This window comes from Penicillium bovifimosum, assembly GCF_028826915.1.
Source record: "Penicillium bovifimosum strain IBT 22155 chromosome Unknown utg000005l_segment0_segment0, whole genome shotgun sequence".
NCBI classification, from domain to species: Eukaryota; Fungi; Ascomycota; class Eurotiomycetes; order Eurotiales; family Aspergillaceae; genus Penicillium; species Penicillium bovifimosum.
This window is the reverse complement of record NW_026622714.1, coordinates 5,966,103-5,992,389: the sequence shown is the minus strand read 5'-3', so window position 1 is coordinate 5,992,389 and position 26,287 is coordinate 5,966,103. Positions and strand designations below refer to the sequence as shown.

The 26,287-nt window shown below is 51.0% G+C and overlaps 6 protein-coding genes across 6 annotated transcripts; 3 read left to right on the top strand and 3 right to left on the bottom strand.

Moving 5' to 3' along the window:
- Positions 1 to 1,634: 1,634 nt before the first annotated feature.
- N7515_007498 (EXPERA domain-containing protein) lies at positions 1,635 to 2,489 on the top strand (the record flags this gene model as incomplete). The annotated part of the gene is made up of 4 exons (XM_056668242.1): positions 1,635 to 1,836; positions 1,896 to 2,059; positions 2,120 to 2,354; positions 2,416 to 2,489. The coding sequence occupies 4 exons, from the start codon at positions 1,635 to 1,637 to the stop codon at positions 2,487 to 2,489; spliced, it is 675 nt and encodes a 224-aa protein (XP_056521838.1).
- A 715-nt stretch (positions 2,490 to 3,204) lies between these two features.
- On the top strand, positions 3,205 to 8,375 carry N7515_007497 (uncharacterized protein; the record flags this gene model as incomplete). Its single annotated transcript, XM_056668241.1, has 2 exons — positions 3,205 to 6,596; positions 6,635 to 8,375. The coding sequence occupies 2 exons, from the start codon at positions 3,205 to 3,207 to the stop codon at positions 8,373 to 8,375; spliced, it is 5,133 nt and encodes a 1,710-aa protein (XP_056521837.1).
- Positions 8,376 to 8,758: 383 nt separating this feature from the next.
- Positions 8,759 to 11,728, bottom strand: N7515_007496 (DEAD/DEAH box helicase; the record flags this gene model as incomplete). The annotated part of the gene is made up of 3 exons (XM_056668240.1): positions 8,759 to 11,117; positions 11,174 to 11,389; positions 11,469 to 11,728. 3 exons carry the CDS (start codon positions 11,726 to 11,728, stop codon positions 8,759 to 8,761), a joined length of 2,835 nt encoding a protein of 944 aa, XP_056521836.1.
- Positions 11,729 to 12,214: 486 nt separating this feature from the next.
- Positions 12,215 to 13,882, bottom strand: N7515_007495 (uncharacterized protein; the record flags this gene model as incomplete). The annotated part of the gene is made up of 2 exons (XM_056668239.1): positions 12,215 to 13,547; positions 13,599 to 13,882. The coding sequence occupies 2 exons, from the start codon at positions 13,880 to 13,882 to the stop codon at positions 12,215 to 12,217; spliced, it is 1,617 nt and encodes a 538-aa protein (XP_056521835.1).
- A 2,942-nt stretch (positions 13,883 to 16,824) lies between these two features.
- N7515_007494 (uncharacterized protein) lies at positions 16,825 to 18,134 on the top strand (the record flags this gene model as incomplete). The annotated part of the gene is made up of 3 exons (XM_056668238.1): positions 16,825 to 16,916; positions 16,978 to 17,259; positions 17,327 to 18,134. The coding sequence occupies 3 exons, from the start codon at positions 16,825 to 16,827 to the stop codon at positions 18,132 to 18,134; spliced, it is 1,182 nt and encodes a 393-aa protein (XP_056521834.1).
- Positions 18,135 to 23,348: 5,214 nt separating this feature from the next.
- N7515_007493 (ATP-dependent Clp protease ATP-binding subunit) lies at positions 23,349 to 26,141 on the bottom strand (the record flags this gene model as incomplete). Its single annotated transcript, XM_056668237.1, has 1 exon — positions 23,349 to 26,141. One exon carries the CDS (start codon positions 26,139 to 26,141, stop codon positions 23,349 to 23,351), a length of 2,793 nt encoding a protein of 930 aa, XP_056521833.1.
- Between the last annotated feature and the right edge of the window lie 146 nt (positions 26,142 to 26,287).

Sequence of the window (26,287 nt, the reverse complement as noted above, 5' to 3'; positions counted from 1 at the left end):
CATGTATATAGCATTTATCACAAGAACTGGCGTACGGTGGGCGTTTCCTCGGCTTCGCTGAAGCTGCATGGCACTTATTCGGGTTTGATACCAATACTGTCTCCTTCAGTGCTTGCTTTGATCATCCACTGCGAAGATGAGCATACCGTTACCTACGATCCTAATATAACCCCCGAGGAAGCAACAACAAATCATGGACCAGTCATCCCTTTTTGCTTGCCTTCTTGGACTTTTGTGAATACAACCTAACTGAATGTAATTTCACTTACCAAGATGCGCCAGGCTTTGCAACTTGGGGTAAAAAAAGATAACCTGAAAAGTGAATACTAACAACTGGACAGACTATTGACGAGTCCCCGACTACATACGCTGGGTACATAGCATGCGGGTATCATCTGGGGTCCATAACTAGAACGTGATTGGTACAACCGGAGATGTACCCGATCTGGGTAGATCTACAGGCATAAAGCTTATCTCCACATTGAAAGCTTACTAGTGTCAACATAGAAGCTGCAGGTTTACATTCCCAGCATAACTTACTGTAACGGCGAACGTGATACACTCAGAACTTCGGAATTTTTAAGGTTATAACGGGGGATTTGTGGGTTCACATCAAAGACAGTATTGTACAGAGCAGTCAGTGTGTCTACGAGTAGAACGACGTAAGACTGGGAGCAGCTCCGTACGTGTAGACAATTGCCATGAGAGGGGTCGCTAAAGGAAACAAAGCCCAGTTTAGTCGATACGCAAGGGGAAGTCAGTACTTAATGATCCGTTAACGCAGAAGAGTCTCTTAATCCAATTAAGCCTTGAATGGGTTGAAATCCCGGGTGGGATATTCGAGAATCCACATTTCATCAAAGACAGCCCGCTTTGTCGACCTCATTTGCCCTGGGACCTTTGAGCAGAGATTGGTGTTCTTTGTAGAATTCGGCCTTGACATACGCCGTTATCAGGTCGACGATCGCGGGAAAATATATGATGAAACCCCAGGTTGGTTCGGTCCATTTGAGCCGGTAACAAAGATTTACAAAGATTGTTTAGATGATAGAATAAGGGTGGTATTTTCTACATTATAATACTCCGGTTGATATCGACGAAGGTGCATGAAGATCCGCCAAAAAAAAAAGAAAAAAGAATTAGCATGTCCTGGTTTCGATCCAGGGACCTCCGGGTTATGAGCCCGGCGCTCTTCCCCTGAGCTAACATGCTGGGATGTTATTGGTCTATTCACATTTTCCACTATATCCCTCCTTTTACTGGCAACCCTGGTACCCACTACCGACCGCGACGAGAAATACGCAACGAGAGATATCCTGCTGGTCTGCTTTCAATCCTACATACTGCCTACTCACATGAAGATTACATGAAGAGTAGTGCATGATAATAATATATGATACAACCTTACCTAGACGTACATGTATCCAAGACTATTTCCGTTTTGCCTACCAGATGGCTGATCATCGGGCTGAAGTAACCTTGTTATTGGCCAGACTCAAAAACCGAGATCTTCGCCAGAAGCCAAACAATCTTGTCCGTCTACATTGTCTACCCATTTTCTACATTTTGTATTTCCAAATCATCAAAATTGGGCAGTTGGCCTGGATCACTCGACTCCCAGGGGTTTTGCCAAAATGTCTTCACTACCTCACCCCTACTACCCCCTTGACGCTAAAGTTGTGGGTTATGAGCCCAACCAGACTCCAGTGTTAGAGCTTCTGGTCTCCGCAGGCGGAGCATGTACAGTTCTCCTTGGTGTGACCTTTGCATTAACTGGCTATGTGCGACCGACACTGCGCATGGCGGATCGAATCGCCATCATGTGGTTTGTACTCTGTAAGAGACCGAGGAATCGACCCAACGTCGGAAGTACTCGATATTGACCATGTGAATAGCTGGAACTCTGCACTGCTTCTTCGAGGGTTATTTCATGGTTCACCATGACCACATGGCTTCTGCCCAAGATCTTTTTGGGCAGCTATGGAAAGAATATGCTCTATCTGACTCCCGGTACATGACTTCAGACACATTGGTGTTGTGTATGGAGACAATCACCGTGGTGAGTCCCACTCTATATACCAGACCAACTCGGGTAGTTTCACCGCTAATTTCCACCCAGCTCCTATGGGGACCATTGTGCTTTGTTGTTGCATACTTGACCGCAACCAGGCACTCCCTGCGCCACCCAATCCAGGTCATTGTGTGCATGAGCCATCTGTACGGCGACACGCTGTACTATGCGACCAGTCTGTTTGACGACTATGTCCACGGACGACCATATTCCCGACCGGAGCCGTATTATTTCTGGCTGTATTACTTTTTGATGAACTTCATTTGGATTGTTGTTCCGGCCTGTATGTCATGCAGTTCCGAACCGTTGCCCGTTAGACACAGTAAGCTAACTTCGTATAATAGATTATCTCTACGCCAGTATCTCCACCATCTCAGCCGCACTTGAACGTCAACAGGGAAAAGAAAAGACGAAGTAGGACCTCTTCGTCATCGCTGGTGCGAGTGCGTACAGTCCGGTCATTGGGCTAGAAGTGCGTTGGCTGGAAATATGATGGGATTTAGATAGAAGCGAGGCAGGAGATGCGTAAATGCCGGGAAAGCGTATATGTAATAGGTTAGTTATCGAGGACAATTGATATTCCCGTAGAATCTGCAGCTCTCCCCATCAGTACCCTACTGTGTACATAGTACCCTAATGACGCTCATGCACATATGCACAGGGCACCTGACCCTCGACTCGGCAAGAATAGCTGTGTAAGCTGTTACTCGTCCCCGGTGACCTCCTTAAATTTAGGTCATTTCTTGATATAATATTCAAAGTCATCGGGTCGAATCATGGGATGATTTACACAGTAAGTAGAAAAGCTCAGATACGTCAGGGTGCTTCGATCGGCACAGATCCCTTTGGTTTCCCAGCAACCGATTTAGCGCGGGAGGGGAGGCTTATCGAATCTCCCCGACACAACTGATTGTTTATGACCAAAGGATTGGCATTTCCTTGAGAACGTCATACAAAAGCAAATGCTTGGGATCTGTTAACGTTATAGGGAGATCTTTCGGGCCTTTGGTAAGTAGAGATCCCTGTGACGTCGGAGTCAACAAACCGTGTTCCCGTACCTGCTTGGGACAACAACACCTCGAAAACCTCCTCTTGCGAAATGATTGTGTCTTACTCTGTGACTATAGGTACCGATGCCATCTCCTGCGACGCCACAACGTCCCTCCAGTCGTGGAGGACCCGCGAAAACTACGCCAAAGCCGCTGGACATCGGAGAACCGCTGGGGTTGCACGACACCAACACCGTTCGCTCCAGAGTGCGTAAATGGCAGCAACAAGGAGGCGGGGTCGTGACGATCGACGATCCTTACGCCGACGAGGAAAATGATCCAAAATCAGATTCGAAGCCAATCCCGAAGCCGGCGAAAATCAAGGCGGAGAAGCTGGAGAAGACCTGCAAGGATAAACCCCCGACTATGAGAAAGCGCAGTCATAGCACACCCCGCAAACGAGTCGTGAGCGATGAACATTGGAAGCGAACCCGTAACCGAGCCTCTACACAATCCGCGTCGCGCAACCTGCCCACGCCCAAGCGCATATCGGAATACACCATAAATGATGGGCGAGCTAGGTCGGTACGCGGTAGACATGACGATAGTGAAGATGATTTGGACAAAGGTCGGCAGATCCCGCGATCGCAGGCAAAACGTGGCACTGGGGCGGGGCATCGATCACCCACTCGAGACACGAAATCTGCAAGTGCGCGAAAGAATGTCGATACCATCACTGAGAGCGACTATGAAACAGATTATACCGGGACCGTCGAACCTTCAGAGCTCTCGGATAGGTTCAAGACGCGCTCGCCTCCCCCAGAGGACGCATGGGCTTCAAGCGAGGCGGACTTCTCCGAGCTGTCGAGGAGACGCAAGCGCGGCCCAGCAAAGCCTCCAAAAGGTGGGATATTCGCACACATGATCGACGAGTCCAGGAAAATGTTTGGGATACCCGAGCCAGAGCCGCCGAGGCCTACCCCTACTCCAACTACAGGCCGTGGAGCCAAAATCGAGGCGTGGCTTTCTGAAACACCGGACCCTTTCATGGACGACGCCGACGCCGGATCTAAAAGGGATATGCCAGCTCCTCTGGATCTAAAGTCAGGCCGTGCAAGGCGATCCCAGAGACTTGGAGAGGGAGAACTACCACGTGGAACCGAGTCCGAGCCATCCACTACTAGCGAGCGGCCAAAGAGTTCCGAGTCTCGCCCAAAGAGCGCCGTGAGTCGGCAGTCCAAGGGACAGGAGGCTGTTACCTTCGCCGGCAAAACACAAGATTGCGAGAAACCCGCAAACTCTAAGCGAGCAGGCGTCGACAAAACCTCCAGACTATCTACCAGGAGCAAAGACGACAATGTCGTTCAGGAAAGGCCTTACCAGGATAGCCTTGCACCCTCGGAGTCCGATATCCAACCATTTTCTGATGGTGGCTCTGAAGTCTCGGGGCACAATGCACCTGTCCCACTTGGTCGCAAGAAACCATTCCCGACCACTGGCTACCATCGTTTATCAACGATCGCCTCTGCAGAAACATTGAGCACCACTCTTACCGCAAGGACTGAGCCTTCACCGAACTCTGCCCCTACCGAAAAACGCAAACCTACACTTGCCGAGGAAGCAGAAGAAGCAGAAAAAGATGACCAATTTGATCCAAACTCACTACCTGTGATTTCCTCACAATTGAAAAGACGACTTACTACTCACAATGACCTCATGTCTGTGCTATCTGTCTCGGCTTCACGGAGCAGAAGCATTCGGTCGAATCGGAGCATCCGGACTAACAAAAGCCGCCTCGCACACGCAACAGTTGGCGATTTGCTCCACGAGCTTTCAAATGACGAAGCGAAGTATATGCGTGAGCTGAAAACATTGGTTGGGGGTGTGATTCCGGTTCTCCTGACCTGTGTGCTTTCCCGCTCTGACTCGGCCATTGCTGCAGGCCTGTTCCGGCCGTCATTAGATCCTCGTGATGACCTGAATTTCTCAAAGCCGATCGTCAACATGGGAGTGGCAATCGAACGTCTCAAGAATATGCACAAGCGAATTCCGCAGGACAACGCGGATGCATTGCTTACATGGGCGCAAGGTGCTCAGAGAGTTTATCGCGAGTACCTTAAGGCGTGGCGTCTGGGTTTCAAGGACGTCATTGTTAACCTCGCTCCTCTGGAGGAGGGTGAGGCCACAGACAATGCCGACACCAAGAGCTTGGATGAGGGCTTGGAGCGAGACGAAAATGGCGATATCGTTGACAGTAACGGGGAAAAGGTCGATGTTGCCTATCTGCTTAAGCGGCCTTTGGTGCGCCTCAAGTACCTGGCAAAGAGTTTCAAGGGCATCAATCTCCTGGAGCCATCCCCCAAAGCCGAAGAGACCGCCACTGCCTATCAGAGTCTCGTTATTGACGCCCGGAAACGTGTCCGAGATGAAAGAGCGAGATTGGAGGACGAATCCGCTGCCAGTATTGACCCGACACGCTCAAGAGACCCGATGACATTGGCCGTCCTCCAGGGGATCACCATTGACCAGACTCGCCGTGTCCGCGCACGTGATTTCTTCAATCTTTCACTGTACCACTCAAGTGGTCAGCTAGTCGATTGTCGAGCCGAGCTCTTGTATCGAGATAATGCCCCGAGCAAAGGGCCAGGCGGCGATCTTTTGATTTGTGAGATTGACCATTCAGACCGATGGCTTCTCTTCCCTCCCATGGACCTTCGATGTGTCTCAGCACGCAGGGGGGACTCAAAATATGAGATCGTGATCATGCTGCGCAGTGCTCCCGGTGATCCCACGAAGTACTGGCAGGAATTGATATCGCTCCGCATTGACGAAGAAGACGTCGGGGCTGAGTGGATCTCACTGCTCGGGTCTGATCCTATCCCGCCCTCCATCTGTCGAAGCCAAAGCTTCATCAGCCGCGCCAAACAAAACAAAGCCTGCAAGCCCGTGGGTAATGTTTCTCCGCCCAGGCCAAACCCCAGGGATGTTGATATCCCCATTGGCGAGAAGGCTACCAGCAAAAGACGCTCATTGGACCCCAAAGAGCAGCCGTCTGAGCCAAGTACAGTCGGGTCCTCTGTTGCTGATTCCAGGATCTTTTCATACTCGACCAGCACCCGGGAGAGTGAGTGCACTGCTGGAGAGTCAGAGCTATCTGCAAGGCCCATTCGCCCTGACCTCCCTCTCCTTCCTTCTACAATCTCTAGGAGCTCGCCAGCTAGCGGGGAGAAGTCTTCCACTGGTCTCAAGCGATCAAAAGCCAAACGACTTTCACGCTTTGGAGAGTCTCCTGCTTCCGATGTTACCCCTCAGCCAACTGTCGTAACTGAAGAGGCACCCGAACGCAGCGCACCTGCAGTTACTTCACCCCAAACGCCAAGCACCCCAACGCGAGGCAGATTCTATGGAGACGAAACTGATGACTCCGCAAGCAAGCCTTCTCCCAAAGCAAAGTCGCGCTCGAGGATTCCCCAGCCTCAGAAGACGCCTGTCAAGGAACCCGAGCCGGAATCCCCCGGGTCTCATCCGTGCCCTCAGTGACTCTTCCATTGATTCCCAAAATCCGGACTTCCAGCAGCCAAACTCACTTGTCTACTCCGACAAGCCTCGGTCCCGAAGAGGAGGAAGACTATCCTCCACTCGAGAGCCTGCCCACACGGGAACCTCTAGAGACACCGACGAAGACCAGGAGAAGGAAGTCTCGAAGACGGCCAAAGGATGATGATAGCCCTCCGCCCCCTCCACCTCATCGCTCGCCTAGCCCTGCCAATGGCAGGCACTCCAAGACTCCGGTGCTCACATCCACCGGTGGACTTAAGCGACGTGGCTCTTCTCCTCTGAAGCACGAATATGAACCCTCTACGGCTTCAGACTACTCTGAGACAGACTCGGATGCATCGACAGTGCGTCACTACTCTTACTCATCCTCTGAATACTCGAGGTCTGGCGACCTGTCCGATTCGGAGTACGATTACTCGTCGATGTCTGAAGATGAGGAATACGACACCCCCAAGCCTAAGGCACCGGACGAGATAACCGACGCCAGCTCGCTGTCTCCTTCGAATTCTGCATCACAGAGTGGATATCGTTCTGTGCCGCTGCAACCCACCAAGACTTCCAAAGCTGTCGCGTCCGTGTTTGCCTGGTCGAACAAAAACAATTGGGAGACCCTGTTTCCTGAAGAATGTAGCATCGTCGTCAGTCCTGGTCTGATCGAGGCCTTTGCAATGGGCTCTGACCCCAACTGGAACCCCGATTCCCAATCCTCGAGACCGCTCATCTCTCTTGAACTAACACCGCTTGTCCCTATTCGTCGTGGCACCGCCATTGACATCAGCATCCGCTCTCCTCCCACCCAGCGCTCCCAAATCACCTCCAGCAACAACATCATGTTCCGCTCACGCAGCCCCGACGAATGTGACGCCTTATACGGCCTTATCAACCAATCCCGAATCAACAACCCAACCTACATCGCCCTCCAAAACGCCCGCGGCCCCTTCAACGGCCATGTTTCAACGTTCGAACAAGCCCCCAAATCCAGCGGAGGCCTCTTCGGCTGGCCCCGTCGCAGAAAAAGCTACCGCGCCTCCGGCTCCCCGCGCTCCCTCGCCGAGGCCTCCGACAGCAGCGTCGGAACAATGAGCAGTGCCTTCTCCGCCCTCAAGCGCTTCGGCGCAAGCAGCAAAATGTTCAACATCTCCCGCTCAACCGTCGAATCCCGCACCGGCCGCGAAGGAAGCACATACTCCGGCTCCGCCGACTCCCGAAACGACCCCTCCCTCAACACAGGCATCGGCCGCATCGCAGCAGCAATCAAGGGCGCAGATGGCATCGGCCTCTCAAACGCTAAAATCCGTCTCTACGCCCGCGAATCGGCTTCGAAATGGAGCGATATGGGCGCCGCCCGATTGACTATTATGCCTGCGCCTACTAGAACGCCTTCCCGTCCCGGGACGGGTGTCAGTGGGCGTAGCGATGGCAGTGTGCAGCAGCTTGAGAACGATGGCTCTAGTGGTACTTCGCCTCCTGGGTCCGGTGCTGCTTCGCCGCGTGGCGCTCTGCCGACTGAGAAGCGAATTGTTATTCGCGGGAAGACAAGGGGTGAGACGCTTCTCGACGTTTGTCTTGGGGAGAATGCTTTTGAAAGGATTGCCAGGACGGGTATTGCGCTTTCGATTCGGGGGGAGAGTGAGGATGCGGCTGTTGCGCAGAAGGGGGGTGTTGCGAATGGGTCTGGGAAGATCTTTATGATTCAGATGAAGAGTGAGGCGGAGGCGGCTTATACTTTTGGACTTGTTGGGAAATTAAGGTATTGAGGCCTTGATGTGGTGGGTTTGATTTTAGGGGTTGTGGTATGGGGTTTATGTGTGAATGAGGTATGGATTGGGTGGTGCATTGGTGGTTTTCTCTCTTTTTACATACTTTTCCTTATTTTTTTCGCTTTACATAGTGGCTATTCCCTTCTCCTTTTCTTTTGTATATTTTAGAATTCCTGATTGATATCCTGACTGTGGATAATGCTGTCATCCATACTTTGTTTCCATCAATGTTTTATGCTAGTGACATCTCTTCAATCATGCCTAGTTAGTTCACCATGTAGTTACGGAGTAGTTATCTATAGTATAGTCCAGTAAGGGAACAGGATGCATCATAACAAGCCAATATAAACCACAGTCTAAAATGCAAGACAGAGAGCTATCTAACTCTCTATCTCCGCACCATTAGTCTTCTTGAAGACATACCCAATCAAATTACACTCATCTTTCAGCATGGCGACAAGCACATCATCATCAATAGCAGCCTCAAGCTCCTCATCTTCGACATCAGCCCCAGAGTCAGGATCAGCTGCAAGCAGAGACGGGTCGATATGGGAGTACTGCGCCAAAGACTGATGCATCTTATCCTTCGGACTCTTGGAATCCTCCTCCTCGTCACTCGATCCCTTCTTCCCCTTCGCCATCTTATCACGATAACTCCCGTCCCGAATAGCCAGTTCCTGCTTCTCCATATCAACCTCAGAAGCCTTGATAAGCGAAGAAGGCAGAGGCAAGGACTCGTCAGAATCATAATCCTCATCTTCCGGAATCGACAATTCCCCGTCCGAAGCTCCTTGAAGAGTAGCCGGCGTCGCGGCACCAGATGAAACAGCCGAGTCAGATACAACGCCCCGCCCACCACACTTACACCCCAACAACTCATGCGTCTGACAAGCCCGCTCCTCGTCAAGACGGAATAGATCCCTCAGTTCCGCAGCAGAGAACTGGGCCGCGCTATTACTCTTACTCTTCTCCTGCATGACACTGTCCGCAAGTCCGAGTTTCGTAACTTGTCTCTGCCAGATCTTCTCTTCCAGACTGCCCTTGAGCAGAACACGGTAGATGCGACAAGGTCGTTTCTGGCCATCGCGGTGGATACGCGCCATGGCCTGGATGTCTGTTGCGGGGTTCCAGTCGACGTCGAAAAGGATAAGACGGCTGGCGCCGATGAGGTTGAGGCCTGTGCCGCCTGCTTTTGCGGAGAGGAGGAAGGCGAAGCAGGAAGATGCTGGGAGGCGGTTGAAGTCATCTACTAGGCCTTGGCGTTTTTGAGCTGGGGTGCTGCCGTCTAGACGGAGATAGGGGAGGCCGAGGGAGGTGAGGAGGTTTGCGAGGAGGGAGAGCGTTGAGGTGTAGTTTGAGACGAGGACGATTTTCTCATCTGTTTTGTTGCGCATGGTGTCGAGGAGTTGGTCGAGGACGCGGATCTTGGCGCTGGAAGAGGGGGAAAGGTGGCGGTGGAGAGGCTGAGGAATGGAGGCGATGAGGGAGGCTATCGTTTCGTTTGGGGTGCCGTCGTTGTTTTTGGCGGATAGGAGGGATGGGCTGTTGCTCAGCTTTTTAAGGATGGTTATGAGCTGCAGGGCACTCTCCGCGTTGCCCATTGCGGATTGGAAGATTGGGGACGCGAGGACGGCTTTGTAGATGCTTGCCTGGGGACGGGTGGGTTTGCAGAAGAGGACATATTCGGTCTTTGGGGGGAGGTATTTGGCCAAGATGTCTGCTGTTCGGCGGAGCATGAACTTGGAGGCGAGCTCTCGCAATTCCTCGCCTCTAGATTCTCCTTTCTCGATGTCCTTTCTTGTTGCTTCTGGCTGTCTGCTGCGAATGATTGGGGTTTCAAAATCGCGGACGAAGGACTTGAAACTGCCCAAAATACCCGGGTTGACCAGATCCACGGCTGCAAAGAACTCTTTCAGGTCATTCTGAATCGGCGTGCCTGAAAGAATGACTCTCTTCGTAGCACTGAGCGACTGAATAGCCATACCACTCTTGTTCTGCAGGGTTTTGAGCCGGTGGCCTTCATCTGCAATGATGATATCGACTCCAGAACTATTCGCCAAAGCTTCCTGAACCGTCCTGAGCTTCTCATATCCGACAATCATAATACTGTAAGCCCGACCCTTGGTGAAATCAGTGAGACGCTTGCTCTTATCATCAAAGACAAAAACCCCAATGCGCTCATTACCGAGCCACTTGCGGAATTCCTTCCGCCAGTTATTGATAAGAGTGACAGGGCAAACAATCAAAGCCTTCTTGATCACAGGTGGTGCTTCAAAAACAGGATTCTGCTTCAGCAGAGTCCAAAGCAGCGCGATAGTCTGCAATGTCTTTCCCAAGCCCATGTCGTCCGCAAGAATGGCACCCTCGCCATTGAACGACCGCATACCCATCACACACTCGTACAAGAACCGCACACCCTCGCGCTGGTGCGGCCGCAGATTCTTGGCCAACAGAGGATCAACAACAACATCGACAACTTGTGTTCCCTTCGGCACAGACTTCGGCCTCGGCATAACCAACGCGCCAGGTGCCTTGGGATCGTGACGCGGAACGACTTTTCCCGGAGCCTTGGCAATAACTGTATTCTCAAGTAGCGGTTTTTTGTACGCCGCGAAGGCGGCAGGTGCCTTTCCAGGGTTCGCGTTGGGATTGGTCACCAGAGCCAGCGAGCGCTTCAGGGACTCGGTCCGCTCAGCGGCCGTCGGCTTGCGGACTTCGCCTTTCTTGCGAGCGGGGGGGCTTCTTTCTTGATAGTGGGAACGGGTTCTGTGCTTGTAGGTGTGCCCTCCAAGAACCTCCTGCCGGAGAAGTATTCCTTGCGGGTTATCTCCGAGTCTATCTCGACATCTTTGCCGGAGATAGATAACGTCGTGCCGGGCTCGAGGTCGGATTCGTGCGTCCTCCGTCCCATCTCCTTCCCTGCAGTATCCCGTAGATGGACTAGACCTCCGCGGAAGGAGAGAATTCCATCTCCATCCCATGTTTTGTGCTTTTTGGCCGTCGGTTTGCGCCTGGGTGGGTTAGCTGGTACGTTCTATTGACCCTGGGTTCAGAACTTCAGGGTGTTGGACTGTAGCCTCTGGGACTTACCAAAGGACATTGAAGTATCTTTCGCCGGCTTTGACATCTCTGTCCAATTCTCCAGCCGATGACTGCGTTGCACTGTCTGATCCTAGGTTCTTGACTTGAATGAGTGGCTTTCGGCTGGCTATTGGTGTGGATCGTGCCTCGTCGGATGTCGATTCGTCTCCGAGGCGGGGCTTTTTGGTAGGGCGGATGGGCTCTTCGAGTGATTCTGAGGATGGGGCAGGGTTCCTAATCAAAGGGGACTTGAAGGGTTTGAAGACCATGACTGTGCTGGTCTTTCTTCCTTTTTTGGTAAGAATGCGTCGGGGTTGAAGACGCGACAAAGGCGCGGGACGCGTGGTCACGTGGAGGTTGCCTATCAGAACACAAGAAGATTCTGATATCTGCTACAGAGTACAGAATGACCTTCCGGGCGCGGCCAGTGCTACACAGTAGATTCGCTTTTAATTCCTGCTGTTCTCGCTGGGCTTATTCGTTCACGTTGGTTGACTGGCTAATGAATCCGAAGATATCTTCGCTAATGGAGATTGGATGCTTGAGTGAAAAGACCGTGAATTAATTTTCAGAAGCTGTCTATAAAGTCATAAAAGGCCAACACAAAAGAGGTGTACAAAGGGTGTATATAACATGAATGTAGCATCGTGAAAAGGAGTATCGGATGGTCATGAAAAGATCAGCAGCGAAGGAACAGCTATGCCAAGCAGAGGTATATGCAAAACAATCTCCCAGCGTTTCATCTGAACACAGATTTACCGCGCATCATCAGCCAGCGCCTTGTCGGTCAAGGGGACATGCTTCGGGCCCTGGTAGGAGCCCTGGTGGACGAACCACCAAATCGTAACGAAGATGGACAAACCACCAGTCATCAAACTGGCATAGTTCATCGACGCAGCATCGGTAGGCAAAGCATAAGGGAAGCAGAAGATGATGGCGAAAGCAATAATATAAATGCAAGCCAGGGAGTTGATAACATAGCCAATCTTGTTGTTCATGAAGAAGTATCCGGGAACGAAAGATGAACGGCGGGTTAAGATGTGAGGGAAGATAGCCATGAAGTATGAAAGACTGGATAGCTGCACGAAGCAACCCACAAAGGCGCTGAATGCGGTTGTAGAGCCAAGGTAGATGCAGGCTAAGATGGTGATCATGCAGCCACAGGTCAGGGTAGCGTTGAAGGGGTTGTGGAACTTAGTGCTGATCTTTCCAAGCCATCCCGCGAAGGGAGTGGCGCCGTCACGCGAGATGGTCCAGAGAGTACGTCCGGCGGTGATGTAGCAGCCGGAGGCAGTGATCAAGGTAGGCAGGAATGCGACAATCAGGAGACCCAGAGCGCCACCACGGGAGCCGGTAGCTTGACGGTAGATCTCGGCGAGAGGGAAGGTACCGGTAGTGCGGACCGCCTCGAGGTCGTTGATGGCATAGAAGATGGCGACCATGTAGCAGATACCTGTGACGAACCCAACACTCATTTGAGCGAAAACAGCCTTGGGAATGTTCCGACTCGGCTTCGGGATCTCCTCGGCCAAATGAGACGAGCAGTCAGGGGTTCCCACACTGTAGGCACCGTTGAGCATACCGGCGACGAAGACAAATCCTTGCTGGGTGTAACCGGTTCGGTTGTCCCAAGTGCGCCACACAAGCTTGTCGGTCGCATATCCAACGCCGTTCACATGGGGCATGATAGCACAAACAAGGATGGTGATGAACACACCAGCAAGGATGAAGAACATGCCGAGGTTGCCGATATAAGGCAGGAACCGGTTCATGAAGAGGACAATGCAGCAGCAAGTCCAGGTGCAGAGGAGGAAGCTGACGAAAGTGTTCCACTGCGAAGGCACGAACCCAGGGTGCATAAGCTCATACATGGAGACGGTCTGCTGGGCCAGAATCAAAGACATAGATGCAGCACCGAGGATCCACGCCAGACAGTTCCACCATCCAGCATAGAATCCGCACACGCGACCGTACTTGCTCCCGGCTGTGATGGTTGCCCAATGGTATACACCACTGGCTGAGGGCATACCCGATGCCAATTCGGCGATCGATGCGGCGACTAACCAGTAGCAGACAGAGACGGCCATACTGGGCAATGGTCAGCTTTAGTTTGAGAAGGGGGACAGGCAAAGACCATACAATTCATAGATAGTTCCCGAAAGTCCACCATTGCTCAATGCAGTCACAACACTGCCACCTTGGGCAATCCACGTGTTTCCAGTCGTCACTGCCACGGCACAGATACTTATAAGGCTGAAATTCCGTTCGAGTTCCTGGCGATGGCCTGAGGCGTTGACCAATTCTCCGTCCACCGGGCCATCGTGGCAATGATCGGGTGAAGGTGCGACTTCCTTCTCGGGGGTGTAAGGGACCTCTTTCTCGGGGAAATAACCCGCCTCATTTCCAGACGTATTGCTGGACATGGTTTCAATTTGGGAATTGAATTTCCCTAACTTCACAGATACTCCTTATTCCGACAGAGTTGGGGATTGAAACGAGGGATGTCGGGAATGCTTGCTTTTCACTCTCACCCCCAGATGTGATAAAGGACTGAATAGGGAGTATATTGAAGTAAAAACACAGTGAGAAATTTCAGAGAAGAAAGGAGCACAACGATAACTATATTATCATATCACGGCAAGGCCGATCAAGAGTCGGCTTGATCAACCCATGAATTTATCCCGACCCCACCCCCTTGGTTTCTCAATCTCCAACCAATCATATCTCGCTGCTAGCATCATCCGGTGGCTAATGATTTCGGAGTGGAGTCACCCCGGAGTTGTTATTGGGCGAAGTCGGAGGCGAGGGTGGTCGATAGGTTAAACAGTTGACTCCAACCGAAACTCTACTCACAATCGCGGAGACTAACCAACATTGCGCTTAACCCAGAAGGGGAGCTACAGCAGAAAGGCTTTTTTCAATCTCTTCTCCCCCAGAGCAGACTCATCTCTACTCATTGCCTTTTTGGTCTCGGGAGATTGACGGTATTCTGGGTCCTTTTTTTGCTTAAACAGCTTAACCATCTAGCGGGGTACGAACCATGTGCATTTGACCCCGGAGTCTTATTCACTGCATCCAATACTCTAGATCAATGCATATTATGCATGTACATACTTGTCAACAATCTACTTTCACATGATATCCGCCCCTGGAATTCTAGAACAACCTAATACATAAAATATGAGTGAAACAGATCAGCCCGCCGAGAGCATAGTGTAATATAAACCTAGTTATCGAGTGTGCTACTAAGTACTGCGTACGAGATTGAGTGGGCAATCGGTAAATCCGAAGTCCCGTGAATTCCTCACCAAGATGGCAGGTGGCACTGTCGGATAACACTCCTTTGGATAGTTCAGGTGATGTGGGCGCGGCAATCTATGACTGGTGAACTAGGGTGGCAGGGGGTAGGTACTAGGTAGTTTGTGCAGCGTACAACAGCCTTGTACTGTGTAGGACTTGAGGCCGGCCTTAATCAACTTTGATACCCACAGGGCACTTGCACCGTAGCATAGTGCACAATGTGGGTATTGTAAACAGTCGTGCATCTAAAACATCTACCGGACGTGATCTCGATTCAGGATCTCTTGGCCTTGAAATAGAACGTTCCCCGAGGTCTAGTCTAGCTGAAGGTGGATAGCATCGGACCATCGGTCGACGGAGCCCCCAGTTACTGTGATAAGGGTAACACTACTCTGTACTGATTACGAAAGCGGTCAGCATGATGAGCATTGGAGCTGCCCATTCCAGAGTAGTGGGATGAGGTAGATCTGAACTAATTGACTGGCGCCTGCCTCACTGTGAAGAGTCTTCTCGCTACGTACTAGTACCCCATAGGTACAAGAACCAAACTGGCTGTATTTTCTTTCTATGACCAGGACTCCCCTCAGTATATCTCTGATTCAATCATGACACATCCCCAAGGCCCAAGTGTACGGAGCGATTTGTATTTGAACAGCCCCATCGATCCGGCAAAACTCTCCACGCCGGTCGATCCAAGTGGGGGTGGCCTTCTCCCACCCATCCATGGAACGACGGTACGCAGTACCTCGCGGACGAGGCAAGTCCGTTGTTAGCCTCAGATCTGAGATATATTGCATTTGATAACTAAGAGCTAAATTTAATTAACAACTATAATATATTAAGGAGCACAATAATGTGTAGTTAATGTACTTATAGTTTCTCCGTGAAGAACCATCAAGAGTATGTATCTAGTTTAGCGCACATAACCCTGGAAGAGATATCACGCCAGTCCCATTCCGGTCATTCCGATCTACTCATGAACCACGCGATATCCAAACCTTCGCATTTCTTTCCAAGTGTATTGTACATCGAGTGTAACATATTGCCTCCTCGCCTCCGGGTCCCACAAATTATGGAGACATTCTTTCCCCCGCCATACCGGGTAGGGATCTTCCCCCGTTGTCTCCATTTTTCAAATCCCTCAAAAGGCAAGTTTGGAACCAACCAATGTCTCATGTCGTCACCCTCCCCCACTCTTCACGCTTGTCACTAGCGGCAAACTCTATCTAGATAACTCAGCTTCTGTTGGATGTCTGAATCAATATGATTTGGCAGGCCGTTGATCTGTTTCGGGTAAAGAACACGGGCGATGATTGGAAATTCGGATACTTGTGTGTGGTTCAACGAATGAGAAGTGGTATATCGAGGTATTCTCTAAGGATTGAAATAATTGGCCCTTCTCACTTTCAGAAACTGGCAATAGCTGGATCTCTCAGCTCCTCCACTGTGGATCTTGTTCTCCCCCAGATAGAAACCACCATGCCCATCTTCGAGAATGTTGTTTGAAATCCAGTGATTTGAATCGAGGCATTCGGAAAAATCACCCTGCTACAACTTGGTGAGATACTGTTAGGTTTCAGTCTAACTTGCGCTAAGAGATCGGTAAACTCTATCATCAGCCATACTAGATCGGGAGGCGCTGTAGTATCAAAGTCGATGGGCCAAAGGCAAAAATCAATACTCCGTACTGTACTCCGTAGAAGAAATAAATTCAGGCACAAAAAAGAAAAGTCAATCTGATCAATTTCCCAAACTCTGCCCACCCAAGGAAACACAATCCTCCAACGCCCCACTATCGAATGGGTGATCCTGCACGGCCGTGATAAGCCACAAGCCCTTTTCACAGCAATCTGTACCAACTTCGACCTGCAATTCTGCAAAATTACCTCCGATCACGCTCTTTTTGGCGAACCATACACCCCTGTCTGATCGTCGGCATATGGCCGGCCTATGGGATAGCCTATACAAAACGCCCTATATCTGGCTAATTTTATAAAATGTGAGTGCGCCTCTTAACTCCACGTTCCTCCATTTCCCTCGTTAACCACCCAACAGGACAAGACCAATGTCTGGTTTAGGAGGCGATTTCGCCGTCAAATTCGCCCGTGAGACATGGGCACTTTACGGTGTTGGCGTGCTGAGTGCCGGCCTGCGATTGTGAGTAACTGCAAATAGAGCTAACATATGAACATATCACTGACCAAGTACTGTTCAATAGCACCGCTCGTATTCGACGTCTTGGCCTTCGCAATCTTCAGGTCGATGACTATCTCATGCTCTTTGCAGTAGTCTGGTATACATTATTATGCATCGCCTTGAATCAAGTCGCCTCCGGTGGAGGCTCGAATCTCTTGACCGACGAGGATAAAGCCAACTTGACGGAAGAGAACATTGAGGAACGAGTCAAAGGAAGTAAATGGGTCTTTGTGTCGGAACATTCATTCATTCTCTGCGTCTGGAGTCTGAAAGCGTGCATGTTGGTGATCTACAGCCGTATCACGTATGTGCACTCTTCCAATCGAGAGCTATTGAGACCTCCAGGCCCCTAACTAACGCACCCCGGACAGTGAAGGATTGAAGCAGAAACGCTGGATCAACTATCTCGCCATCTATGTCGGACTCGGCTTTATTGCAACCGTACTGTCTCTCTTCCTGATCTGTCGCCCATTAAATCAATACTGGGCCGTCCCAACGGATAACTACCAATGCATGTCCTACCAGTACTACGAAATCATACAAGGCTGCCTCTCCATCTCCGCCGACATTTTCATGCTCATCATTGCCATTCCAATGCTCATGCAAGTCCGCATCCCGCTCAAGCAAAAGCTCATCCTGGTGATCCTCTTCGGAATGGGCATCTTCGTCATCGTCGCCGCAGTCTTGAACAAAGTCTACTGTCTCGTCCAATCCCTGATCTCCTACGTCTATATGAACTGGTACTTCCGCGAAGCAACAGTCGCCATCCTAGTCACAAACCTGCCGCTAGTCTGGTCCCTCCTCCGCGACGTCTTTCCCGCCCTCAAGAGCTGGACCGGCGGCTCAAAGCGCGGCACAGACCGCTACAAGTACGGCCCCTGGAACACCAGCAAGGGCGGCTCAAATATGCCCACGCCATATGGGCCACCTAGTCATACCCGCTCGGGAGACTTCACCATGCAAGAGTTCCAGCGCACAGCTACGATTTCCCCGCAAAAGGCGACTGCTTCGGATATTAGTCTGCCGCCTAGCGAAGAGCGCGATGCGAGCAGTGATGATGGTTCCGCGCGTGCGCTGCGTATCCGTCAGGATATCACTGTTACCGTGCAGCGAGACTCGCGGCCGTCGGATTATGAGCCGCATTCCTCGCATGTTATTCGGCACCCTGAGGATGTTTAATCGGCTACGATGTATACTAAGTCTCGTCGCTGTTGTTTCATTGCTTTTTTCTTTTTTCACGAATCCACGAAGTCCCGAGGACTTGATACCCCGTCCTATATCTACTGTGTTTGTTTCACCTTCTCTGTACATATTCACTTCTAGACTGTGCTTTATTCTCGGAATTACGCTGGCGGCCGGTTCCTGGAGTTCTGGATACAAGCCTATTTTTCATTGAACAAGCCGATGTACCAATTTTAGATAGATTAATTGCAAAACCCACCAGATCTCAATAATCCATTATCTATTCCCAACCACCTCCCAACCACAGTAAGGCGCCCCCACGACCAGCGAGTCAAGCACTTTCCAAACACAGTTAGCACACACCATGGCACGACTCGCCGATCTCCCGGCCCCTTGCGCCAATAGCGCAGTCAATCTTCTCTCATTGGACACGACGACCCCCGAGGTAAGAAGGGATTGGCCATGGGCGTTGGCACATGTGCAGATGGGTATGTATGCTCGTCGGGTAAGACTATCCCTGCAATGCACACGAATCTCTACCTGGATGGAAACCCTTCCAGAAAACATTGAACAATGCTGATATTAAATTACGTTCTTCCATGGAATTGCGTTCTTCCATGGCTCCTCCCCGAATCCCTCTATCTGGATACCGGATCTCCGCCCCATAGTTACTTGACTTAGTTAGCTCAGCTTACATGTACAGTACGCAGAATACTTGCCACTAAGGCGTGCATATCGAACCTTCATCCCCGTACCTGCAGTTGAGTGATTTATTTGCATTCATCCTTACCCACAAAAGCTATGATGAGTTGTACCAAGCTAGCAGGGCACAAAGTTTGGGCTCGAAGAAAATAACCTTCTGGAAATACGTCAAGTTAAACCCAGTCGGTGAGCTTCCCAGAAATTGGTGAACATTGAAAAAAACAGATTCAGCTGAGATTCAGCTCAATGTCTGGTTCGTCTCCAAGGTCCTCCGTCCCGCTCTGATCGGCGTGGCAACCATGGGAAGGATAGCCATGGCTGTAAGGTGTCCACTACGATTCCACGGATACCCTATGTACTATCCAGACTCTTTGCGAAAGGTTCCATGGATGAGTTGGTTATGGATTGATTGGGGTCGTTTACCAATGTCCAATTTATGGAGGTAACAGTGCGATTTGCGCGGGACCTACATGGAGACTGGGGGAATTGGTGTTGATGGGGGAGTATTCCGGTCTCCGGAAGATGAAGTGCCGGGCATGTTTTGACTTTTGGTTAATGGTTATTTGTGTGGGAGTTGTATCTTTATTCCTTCGCCCTTTGGTATCAACATGGATACATAGCACTATACAGTGTGTGTCTGACACTACTGTGCAATGCAAATAAGCATCGGAGTGTCTCCGTACGGAGTAACAGGCCAGGCCGCCCGGGCCCGGCGGCCGGCGTCGCCGCGTCACTCTGATGCGGATCACGTGAGCGCACGTGACCTCTACATGTCTTCCAAATTACACCGCATCCCTGAGCTCACTTCCATGCTTCTTCAAGTTTTTGATAGATTGCATCTGGCCTAGCCGATTGAATCAGGTTTGGCTTCGGCCCTTCACAGATGGTATCTATGAAGGAGCGTTCCGATGCACGAAGATTCAATAGGTTCCCCTAGCACATTCTTGTCGCACCCTACGGCACAGGACGATGTCATCTGAAGGGAACGACGTGTTTGATGCACAGCCGTCAACAGACCGAGACGAGCAGATCCGACAGCGAACGAGCTACTGCTAGTTCACGCGTTCAAAAACCAAAAGGTCCGCGATGGGCCCTGGTGCGAAACGAAGCAAAGTTGAAGTTCGAGAACAACTGGTTCGGACCGTTGATCAGGTTCCTCATAATCTGTCCGCCTGGCTCGGCGAGGGCATATGTCCCGAGAGGATGCGCCTGTATGACTTTGTACGCGCGGAACCAGTTGTTCTCAAACTTTTTCTTTGCTTCGTGTCGCACCAAGACCCAGTCCCCTGGCTTGACACCGGTCTTCGTGACGACGTGGCCGCATCATTGCAGACCTTTTGCTTTAGATCGCGTGGATGATCAGTGGCTTGTTCGCCTTAGAGCGAGCGTCGGCGAGCTGTCGGATTTGCTCGTCTCGGTCTGTTGGCGGCTGTGTATTGAAGGATCTGTTGGCGCTGTTATGCAAAAGGAGCTGGAAGGCGGATTTGTGTACCATCAATCTGCTCGTTACAGTATGCTGCATTTGAAATACGAGAAGGACGACTGACTCGGCATGCTTTGGTTACCGAGACTTGCATGGGCTATCCAAGGAAATATTGATCACTCTATAACTAACTATTGCTGTACCCGAAACTATGAATCTTGGCCCCCGTCAAGCTGAAGTGAACTGGACAGTCATCTATGCTAACATGGGAAGCCAAATCCGAACCAGAAATTGGACTGAAACCCCTTGGATGGACGAGTGCGTCGTAGTCAGCTATTCATTTCGTGCTAGAATAACACTAGTAGTGCTAAGAACTCTGTCCCCATCCCGTTTTCATATTTCTAAGCCCTGCGAGTGACATTCTCCGACACGGAGGATGAGGTGATGGAGGTCTCATCGCCAACGCCGGATTACGGGGTCAATCGAAGTACCGTCAACGTTGAATCCGGCGTGGAGGATACGCCCCTGTCTCGGGCCAACAACGGGATAATGAGAACCTAATTGTGGTATAAGATTAGCGCTGACTTATGGCAGTACTATTTGGATGCTCACAACGGCATCCCTCACTTGGCAGGTCCAATCAGAGAATATTCCCTAGTGAAAATCGGTTTCCCGACCCCTTTCACATCCGATATTAACTTCGTCTAGGCCCGATGAGGAGGGTGCATAATTGTTGCTGTCAGCCCAGTTTTTAACATTTGATTTATCAACGGCATAAAACTCCGAATACGAGTCCCATGCTCTACATTAAATCGGTCTAATTTAGCTTGAGTAGACTTTGGGGGCCCGGGGGTCAGGTACGGAGTCCGGAGCTTGGCTGGTGATTACATTGATATACAATCCACCATCCACGGATGTACCAGTGCTACCCTGGGGCTAGATTCAGAGTTAAATGTTGTGGTGTGAAACTTAACCAGGTTTCGGGTTAACTATGGACTGGGTGGGATAAGGTTATGGGCTATCCTGCTTTGCTTTAGCTGCAGCTCGTCGAAGCGCCGGGCCGGTTGCCGCTGTATCGGGCCCCAGGGGCCAGGGGCGCCCTATGTAGTTGGGATTCAGGATGTTTGCCAATACTTGTAGGCCACGCATATGCTTGGACTAGGATGTGTGACCGTTGTACGGGGTACCTGTGTGTCAGACGCTATGTTGCTAGTATAGCAAGAGATATGCAAAGACATCCTTCGTTCACTCGCTCTAGTCATTGGTTCATTACTGCAGTCTATCGTATGCTCTACTGGTCAACACTGTACACCCATCCTTCGCTTACCACAATGGGGGCGTTCCAATGCTTCCAGAATCTTCTAGGCACATATATCCTAGACACTTGACTGACGGACTCGAACTATTTGAATCTTAAATGTCTTACGGGTCTCGACCTCTCGCCACGCTCAGATCCAGCCTTGTTTCACGCAACCCTACCCCACGTGGGAGGCACATTTTGTCCGGAGAAAATTCCAGCTCGCAGCCAGCCATTTGACTACTGGCTGAATCAAACAGGTACCCTAGCTTTGGGCTGATCTTTGCCCTTGATTTCGAGACGTAGAGGATGTGGTTTGCTTCAGCATACCTAGTGAAGAGACCGAAGTAGCCAGCATGCATTCTGCGTACACGATAGACTTACCCATCAATTTTGAACTGACAAGTGTAGATACACGTAGGTAGTAGTTGGCTATCTGTATTGTGTAACTTTCAGCTTACCCACTCCTCATACTTGATGTTCTGCCCCTACAATCGACTCGCAAAAATGCAAAAAGAGAGAGCACCGACCGTGGATTGAACACGGGACTTCAAGATTTGCAATCTTACACTCTACCACTGAGTTACCGGTGCTATTGATGTCAGAGATGGTACATAGCACATATATCAATTAGACACAAATATCTATTTTCGCACAGAGCCTGTCATGATGAGCCGGCCTTGGGATGACGATGCCTGCATGCTCCCGTCTGATAACACTTCGAGCATTTCTACCTACAAACCCAAGTAACACGGCCATATACGGTACTCGTATCCAGGTATACTGCCCATTGATGAACTCCTCATAGCATGGAATCAATTAGATAGATCATAGATGGTATATGGGATAAGACATTTTCATAACTGTGTTGAAGGATATAATATGCATCTATACCTCCCGTCTTGCTTATCGGTCGTGGCGTCTTGTAGGTTCCTTGGTTGAAGTCAAGACGGGACGGTAAACGCCTCCATTGTGTGGTTCCAAGGTTGAAGGTCCTTCGTGTCAGATGTTGGCTATGTCACGACTCACGAGTGGCGATTCATGTTCGGAAGGGCCCAGGTCGCCGGATTAGGATATATAACGACAATATTCTCAAAGGGCGTTTAAGATTGGAGTGAAGGGCTAGTTTGTCAATTGATGGATTTATTTCCACAGCTCTTTTTTACAGATGATAGATAGACAGATTGATACTGTATTATTCCCCAAGTTGACCATTCTTCAGCTCCGGTGTTGATTTCGAGCACGAGGTAACTACAAATTCTGCGTAACTAGTGGAATTGTACACAAACAACGATAAAAGCTTGACAAAGAATCATGATGAACAAGATTCTATTTTGCGCGCTCTCAGTCATCTACAGCACCGGTAACTCAGTGGTAGAGTGTAAGATTGCAAATCTTGAAGTCCCGTGTTCAATCCACGGTCGGTGCTCTCTTTTTGCCATTTTTGTTTCTACTTCGGGGCTTTATCATCATCAGATTGGAGAAAAAGAACAATGGACTCAATAACGATTGATTATGATATTATTTTGATCTACACTTGTAACTATACGTTGAAGTAAGCACATGTCATAAACATTTTATTTTGAAAGTGGAAAAGAGAATAGAACATCTACTTGAATTGAGGCTCGAAGCCTTCGATTGAAAGACGTAACCGAGCGAAGTTAAGAATAGATTACATGCAAGACAGAATACTAAGACAGAGCCAACACCATGCTGTGAAAATCAAAAAGAAACATCGTGAATCGTCGCTTCATCGCTCAGTAGCATCGCTTTTGGGGCAGAAATCCGTCTAGTCATAAAGATCAGGGCTGACGGTATCACTCATCTCCGCATCGCTATCATCCTCGTCCATCATCTCATCGTCACTCTCACTGATCTCGCTGCCCTCGTGATTAGGCAAGACTTCGATGCGCCCGTCGTGCATGACGACACGGGCGATCTCGCCATCTTGAATGCTGCCACGCAGAATGAGAACGGCGAGACGGTTGAGGACCTCGCGCTCGATGATTCGGCCAAGAGGACGGGCACCGTAGGCTGGAGAGTAACCGGAGGCACCGAGGTAATCCTTGACTTCCTCTGTGCACTGGATGAGGACGTTGCGACCGTTGTGCTCGAGGCGCTTCTGGATCTCGGTGAGTCGGAGGTCCACGATCTTGCGGATCTCGCGCTTGGTGAGACGGTTGAAGATGACAGTGCTGGAGATTCGGTTGAGGAACTCGGGCAGGAAGTAGTTGCGCAGGGCGCCCATGACCAACTCCCGGGTCTGTGGATCGATGCTGCCGTCCTTGGTGGTCGGACGGGCGAGGAACTCGGCGCCCAAGTTGGAGGTCATGACAACGATGCAGTTCTTTGCATCGACGATGCGACCTTGACCGTCGGTGATACGGCCATCGTCCATGAGCTGCAGGAGGACAGTGAGGACCTCCTTTGCGGCCTTCTCGACCTCATCGAACAGCAGGATCGAGAATGGACGGCGGCGCAGGCTTTCGGTGAGTTGGCCACCAGCGTCGTGACCGACATATCCAGGGGGTGCACCAATCATACGGCTCAGCGAGTGTCGCTCTTGGTACTCGGACATGTCGAACCGAATCATAGCCTTTGGATCATCGAAGAGGAATTCGGCAAGCGCCTTTGTGAGCAAGGTTTTACCAGTACCGGAGGGACCACAGAACAAGAAGCTGGGAGGTGCGTTGGGGTTGCTGAGACCCGAGCGCTGCAGGCGAATGGCATTGGAAACAGAGACAACAGCTTCCTTCTGGCCAATGACCAGCTTGCCAAGGGACTTCTCCATGTTGAGCAGTTTGTCCTTTTCAGTAGTCTTGAGCCTAGTCACAGGAATACCGGTCCACCGAGCAACGATCTCGTTGATCTGATCCGGGCCGACTGCATCGGCAAGAAGTGCCTCGCCGCCATCGCCGGATTGAGAGCGACGTTCGGCATCGGCCTTGGCACGATCGGATTCAAGACGTTCAATGAGTTGTTTGGTCTCTGGGATGGCATAGTATTCGAGATCGGCAGCTGTTTGAGTGTCACCCATACGCTCGGCTTCATCACGCTTGACCTTGAGGGAGTCAAGCTTGATCTTGGCATCCTGCACTTCGCGGCTGCGCAGTTTCTCGCTTTCATACTTCTCGCGCATTGGGCGGAGCTCCTCGCTGACATTGGCAGCCTCCTGCTTGGCAGCCTCGAGACGAGCCTTGGATGCGTCGTCCTTTTCACGCTCCAGGGCGTGAATTTCGATTTGAAGCTGGCGGGCCTTTCTCTCCAGGGTATCAAGGGCTTCGGGCTCGGACTCGCGGGTGACCCGGACTGCAGCAGCAGCCTCATCGATCAGATCAACAGCAGAATCGGGGAGTCGACGAGCTGTCAAATAGCGGGACGCAAGAGTGGCGGCAGTGACGATAGCACCGTCTAGGATGTTAACACCGTGGTGAACTTCGTACTTTTCCTTGAGACCACGAAGGATGGAGATGGTCTCTGGAACGGAAGGCTCCTTGACGAGGACCTGCTGGAACCGTCGCTCGAAGGCCTGATCTTTCTCAATGTACTTGCGGTATTCACCGAGAGTGGTAGCACCGATACAGTGGAGCTGACCACGAGCCAGCATGGGCTTGAGAAGGTTGGCAGCGTCCATGCCGCCTTCGCCGCTGGATCCAGCGCCCATCAACAGGTGGATCTCATCGACGAAGAGAACAATGGTCTCCTTGGATTCCTCGATTTCCTTGAGGACACCCTTCATACGTTCTTCGAATTCACCGCGGTACTTGCTGCCTGCAACAAGAGAACCGACATCGAGAGAAAGCAGGCGGCATTGAGCCAGGTTGGCGGGAATATCGGCGTTGACAATGCGACGAGCAAGACCTTCGACAATGGTGGTCTTACCCACACCGGGTTCGCCAATGAGCACAGGGTTGTTCTTTGTGCGTCGACTGAGAATACGAATGACGCGGCGGATTTCCTCCTCCCGGCCAATGACTGGGTCGATCTTGCCCTCGCGAGCCAAGGAAGTCATGTCGATGGTGAACTTCTTCAGGTTCTCATTCTCGGTTTCCGCATCGGCGGTCTTGGAGTCCACCCGCCGTGTACCACGAATTTGCTGGATAGCTGTGTCGATCAACTTGAGGTTGGGGATATTGGCATCGCCCAAAGCGCGCTGAACCTGTGAGTCCTGACACACTGATTGAATGAGGTGATCGATAGCAACGAAGCTGTCCTTCTGGGTCTTGGATAGGTCGGCGGCGGATCGCATGACTTTGGCGAGTTGAGGAGAGACACTGGGGTTCTCAGGAGGAGGGTCTTGACTAGGTAGACGGACGAGTAGCTTCATGAGGGATCGGTCGAGAAGTTGGGGATCGCCGTGGGCCCGTTCGACCACTTGGCGGAAGAGTGGTGCAGTTGAAGCATCGTGAGAGGAATGGGCACCGGACGGAGTCTGTTGATCTTCAGACTCGTCTGGTGCGGGGTTGAGCATGGCAACCGCGAGGTGTAGAGGGAGGATCTGTGAGTGTGCATATTGATTGCATAGGCTGGCGGAATCCAGCAAGGCCTTGTTGGCCCGATCTGTGTATTGGGGGCCGCTCATGTTGAACGGAAGAGTCGGATGGGTATCAAGTAGGTGTAGGTGGTGGTCGTTATCAGGTGGGATGAAGGTAGTAGTGCCAAAGTGGCAGAGATTTCAGACAAAGTGTCAGAATAAAGCAAGTCAATGATGCAATGCAAGTTGTAGTT